Genomic DNA, 4,372 nt, shown 5'->3' with positions numbered 1-4,372 from the left:
GGTGTTTCACCACTTCGGAAAGGACTTCCCCAAGTCGGAGAAGCTGAGCCCGGACGCCTTCATCCAGCTGGCCCTGCAGCTGGCCTACTACAGGTGCGCCCCCTGGGAAGCAGGAGTGGGGCGGGGTGGGGGAAGCAGGGGTGGGGTGGGGTGGGATGGCCTCCAGGCAGTGCTCAGCCTGTTTCCTGCCAGGATTTACGGTCAGGCCTGTGCCACCTATGAAAGTGCCTCCCTTCGCATGTTCCACCTGGGCCGCACCGACACCATCCGCTCAGCCTCCGTGGATTCACTGGCCTTCGTCAAGGCCATGGACGATGCCAACGTGACGGTGAGGGATCCGGGCTGAGGGTGAGCGGGGCTAGAGCCATCTCCCTTCCTGTTACCTCTGTCCACACGCAGTGATTGAGCAGCTATGGTATTCCAGCTCTGTGGTGGGCACTGGGAATTGAATGGAAGATGGAGCCATGAATTTAGCTCTGAGCTGCCTGGCAGCCAAAGAAAACGGAACCAGCCAGGTGTGGTGGCTCACACCTGTAATCCCAGCACTTGGGGAGGTGGAGGCGAGAGGATTGCCTCCCCCCAGGGGTTCCAGACCAGCCTGGGCAACTTGACAAGACCTCTTCTCTAAACAAATCAAAAAAACCAGCCAGTAGTGGTGGTTTACGCCTGTAATTCTAGCTACTTGGAAGGCTGATATGGAAGGATCACCTGAGCTCAGCAGATTGAAACTGTGTTGGCCATTGAGTATGCCACTGCACTCCAGCCTGGGCGGCAGAGTGAGACTCCAACTCAGAAAAGTAAAATAAAATAAAATAGGCCTGGCATGGTGGCTCATGTCTGTAATCCCAGCACTTTGGAAGGCCGAGGTAAGAGGATTGCCTGAGCCCACAGGTTTGAGACCTGCTTGGGCCACTTGGCAAGACCTCATCTCTACAATAAATCAAAAATTAACTGGGCATGGTGGCGTGTGCCTGTAGTTCCAGATACTTGGAAGGCTGAGGCAGAAGGATCGCCTGAGCTCAGCAGATCGAGGCTACGGTGGCCATGAGTGATGCCACTCCAGCCTGGGCAACAGAGTGAGACTCTGATTCACAAAAAAAAAAACGAGGGGGCGCGGGGACCATTCATTTCCTCACTCGTGTATATCAGCATGAAGCATCTGCTCTGTGTCAGGCCCTGACTGAGGACCGAGGAGTTGGCCATCCCCCTGCTCGTCCTTAAAGAGCCCAGAATCAGTGCAGGGGAAGCTGGCTAGTGAAGTGGGCGGGAACAGGGAGGGGCAAGGCTTCAGCTCCCTCGCCCCCCCAACTAGGAGCACCAGAAGGGGGAACTGCTGCGGAAGGCCGTGCAGGCCCACCGAGCCTACGCCGACCGGGTGAGTGACCGGCCCCTTTGCCTCTCCCAAGGGTGAGGCCCGCCCATCGGCCTGTCTGTCCCTGAGGCCGATGGCTGCAGCCCTCAGCTAGGATCGCCCCTCCTCTGAGCCTTGGAACACCTGGAGCCAGGCTGAATATCCCCATTTTAAAGCCGGAGAAACCGGGCCGGGCGCCGTGGCTCATGCCTGAAATCCCAGCACTTTGGGAGGTGGAGGCGGGAGGATCGCTTGAGTCCAGGATTAGAGACCAGCCTGGGCAACATAGCAAGACCTCGTCTCTATAGGAAATTTAAAAATTAGGCCGGGCTCAGTGGCATGCACCTGTAGTCCCAGCTGCTCGGAAGGCTGAGGTGGGAGAATCTCCTGAGTCCGGGAGATCAAGGCTGTGGCGAGTCAGGATCGTGCCACTGCACTCCAGCCTGGGCAGCAGAGTGAGACCCCAACTCAAAAAAAAAAAAAAGGTTGGAGGAACCAAGGCTGGCCCAGTAACTGCCCTGGTCCTGGGTTCCAGGGTTATCACAGTCCTGGATGTTGCTGTCTCCCTGATGGTGAGGGTATTCAGGTCCAGCAGACAGTGGGCTTCTTGCCCTCTGGCAGCTTGGGCTGCAGTCAGGAAGGTGGGTGTCTGGGCCCATCCCAGCTCTGTCTCCACCTGTGTCCTGGGCTCTGATCTTGCTTCCTGCAGATGTCCACTGAGAGCTCATTGCTTCCCTGCAAGGGTAGTCCAGGACTGTCCCCGTTGACAGATGAAGACACCACGGCCCCAAAACCCAAGCAGCCTGCATGGTCCCACAGCCAGGATGGGCCAAATCAGCTTGCTCCAGGGCCTGTGCTTTTTTAACTTTTTTATTTTTTGTAAAGATGAGGTCTTGCTGTGTTGCCCCGGTTGGTCTTGATGGTCTTGAACTCCTGGGCTCAAGCAGTCCTGCCTCAGTCTCCAGAAGTACTGGGTTCTTGAATCCCACGGTGCCCTGCCTATGCACTGTCCTTCCCGGGCACTGGTCCGTCCTAGGCAGATCTCTGCCCCTCCCTGGGTCTCAGTTTCCCCATCTGTGAAGCGAGGGCTCTCCTGCCTGGACACTCTGGTCTCATGGTTCCGAGGGGCCAGTGACTGGAAGGGGCAGTACTGCCGCAGGCGGAGGAGGGCAGGGGTCTCCTGACGGCTCCCACGCCCCCAGGCCATCCGCGGGGAAGCCTTCGACCGCCACCTACTGGGCCTCAAGCTGCAGGCCATCGAGGACCTGGTGAGCATGCCCGACATCTTCATGGACACCTCCTACGCCATCGCCATGCACTTCCACCTCTCCACCAGCCAGGTGGGCCCCGGACGCGCAGGGCGGGAGGACCCCCAGTGGCGGGAGCGTGTGGGCCGCCCCAGCCCACTGCCACAGCAGCTGGGTTCTGGAGAGGAGCTGGGGCGGGGGCCTCCCTGGGGCCCAGGCAGGCCGGGAAGGCGGCAGGGTCCTCATGGGAGGAGACTCGGCTGCCTTCGGTGGTCGGAGACAAATGCACATCTGATCCGTGCCTGGGCTGGGTGCTGGGACACAGCAGGGGACAGACCACAGTCCCCACCCCCAAGGGGCTTGTGGTCTAGGCTGGAGGCACAGGCCGGGAGGCAGCGATGGCCCCCTGGGGTGTGCTGGGGCTGGTGGGAGTCTGGAGGAGGGAGCAGCTTGACCCTCCCCGGGAACATCAAGGAAGGCTCCAGAAAGGAGGTGGCGACAGGACTGCAGCCCGAATGAGGGAGCCACACTCTGCCAGGCAGGGCACGCTGGGGCCGGAGGCCTGGAGAGCCGGTTGGTGCTGCCACGGGCCAGAGGGCAGCGGGGCTGTGGAGGTGTGCACTTGAGCCCGGCCGTCCCTCCCCAGGTCCCCGCCAAGACCGACTGCGTCATGTTCTTCGGGCCCGTGGTCCCAGACGGCTACGGTGTGTGCTACAACCCCATGGAGGCCCACATCAACTTCTCCCTGTCGGCCTACAACAGCTGTGCAGAGACCAATGCCGCCCGCCTGGCGCACTACCTGGAGAAGGCGCTGCTGGACATGCGCGCCCTGCTGCAGAGCCACCCCCGGGCCAAGCTCTGAGCCCGGCTCGGCCCGCCAGCGCTACAGCCATCCACGGGACAGCCTGCTGGTGGCCCGGCTCCTGGCCCCCAGACCCGCCTGAGCCGAGGCGGCGCCTCCAGTGGGCCTCCTGCGGGCCCAAGCCAAGTGCCTTCTGCAGCCACCCCGGCCGCCGCGCCCGAGTCCGGGGTTGAGCGCTAGGCCAAACAGGATGCAAGGCCCAGGCCCCGGTGTGCCATCTGCCGAGGCCTCCTCTGGCGAAGGGAGCCGGCCGCGCCAGCCCGGCCCTTCTTTGCCAGCTCACCTCCGGCTGCTCCCTGCTGTCTCCACAGCTGGGCCAGGGCTGCACCCTGATCCCCAAGCCACCAAGGACCTGGGCCAGGATCAGCCGGAGCCAGGGGCTCTGGGTCTCCTCGGGGCCGAGGGGCCAGGGTGTGAGGTTTCCTAGTGAGGGGAAGCCCAGGGCCTTGCCTCGGCCCAGCTTCCCGGGCCACCTCCCTCCGGCAGCCATGCTTTCCTGGCGTGTGGCCACATCGCCCGACTTGGCTCCTGACCACGTCCATGGCTCCCGGTTGTATGATATGAACACGCAGGGTCACTAATAAAGGGAAACATGTCCGTGTAGCAGTGTCTCAGTGGGGGACAGACAGTGGGGCAGACTCCCGGCCCCACCTTCCTCCAGCCTCCCCTGGTCTGGGAGTTGGGGCCCAAGCCACCGGTGGGCCCAGGGCACCCAGAGCAGCCAGCCTGCAGCCTCAAGGTGCACAGCCCAGAATGGTGCCAGGCCCAGGGCAGCGTTCTCCACCAGCGACACCTGCCCCCTGGCTTGGCCTCTCGAGTCCCAGGGACCGTGGGTGGGGGCTGCTCTCCTAGGGTCCTGGTCTGATGGGCTGGGAAGCATGGCACCCGAGGACCCAAGACCTTGTCATACGG

The 4,372-nt window shown here is 62.3% G+C and overlaps 1 protein-coding gene across 1 annotated transcript in view; it reads left to right on the top strand.

Moving 5' to 3' along the window:
- CRAT (carnitine O-acetyltransferase) overlaps positions 1-4,063 on the top strand; it is a 12,473-nt gene extending 8,410 nt beyond the window's left edge. The window contains exons 10-14 of the mRNA XM_008050806.2: positions 1-93; positions 193-328; positions 1,313-1,375; positions 2,554-2,691; positions 3,245-4,063. The exon at positions 1-93 is cut by the window's left edge and continues 30 nt beyond it. Of these exons, the coding sequence (XP_008048997.2) occupies positions 1-93; positions 193-328; positions 1,313-1,375; positions 2,554-2,691; positions 3,245-3,460 (646 nt within the window). The 3' untranslated portion in view covers positions 3,461-4,063. The remainder of the gene's footprint in view (positions 94-192; positions 329-1,312; positions 1,376-2,553; positions 2,692-3,244) is intronic.
- The last annotated feature ends 309 nt before the right edge of the window (positions 4,064-4,372 follow it).

Source organism: Carlito syrichta, unplaced genomic scaffold (assembly GCF_000164805.1).
Source record: "Carlito syrichta isolate Samal-C Ts95f unplaced genomic scaffold, Tarsius_syrichta-2.0.1 Scaffold153707, whole genome shotgun sequence".
Taxonomy (NCBI): Eukaryota; Metazoa; Chordata; class Mammalia; order Primates; family Tarsiidae; genus Carlito; species Carlito syrichta.
The sequence above is the reverse complement of the archived record's forward strand: the minus strand, read 5'-3'. Positions and strand labels throughout refer to the sequence as shown.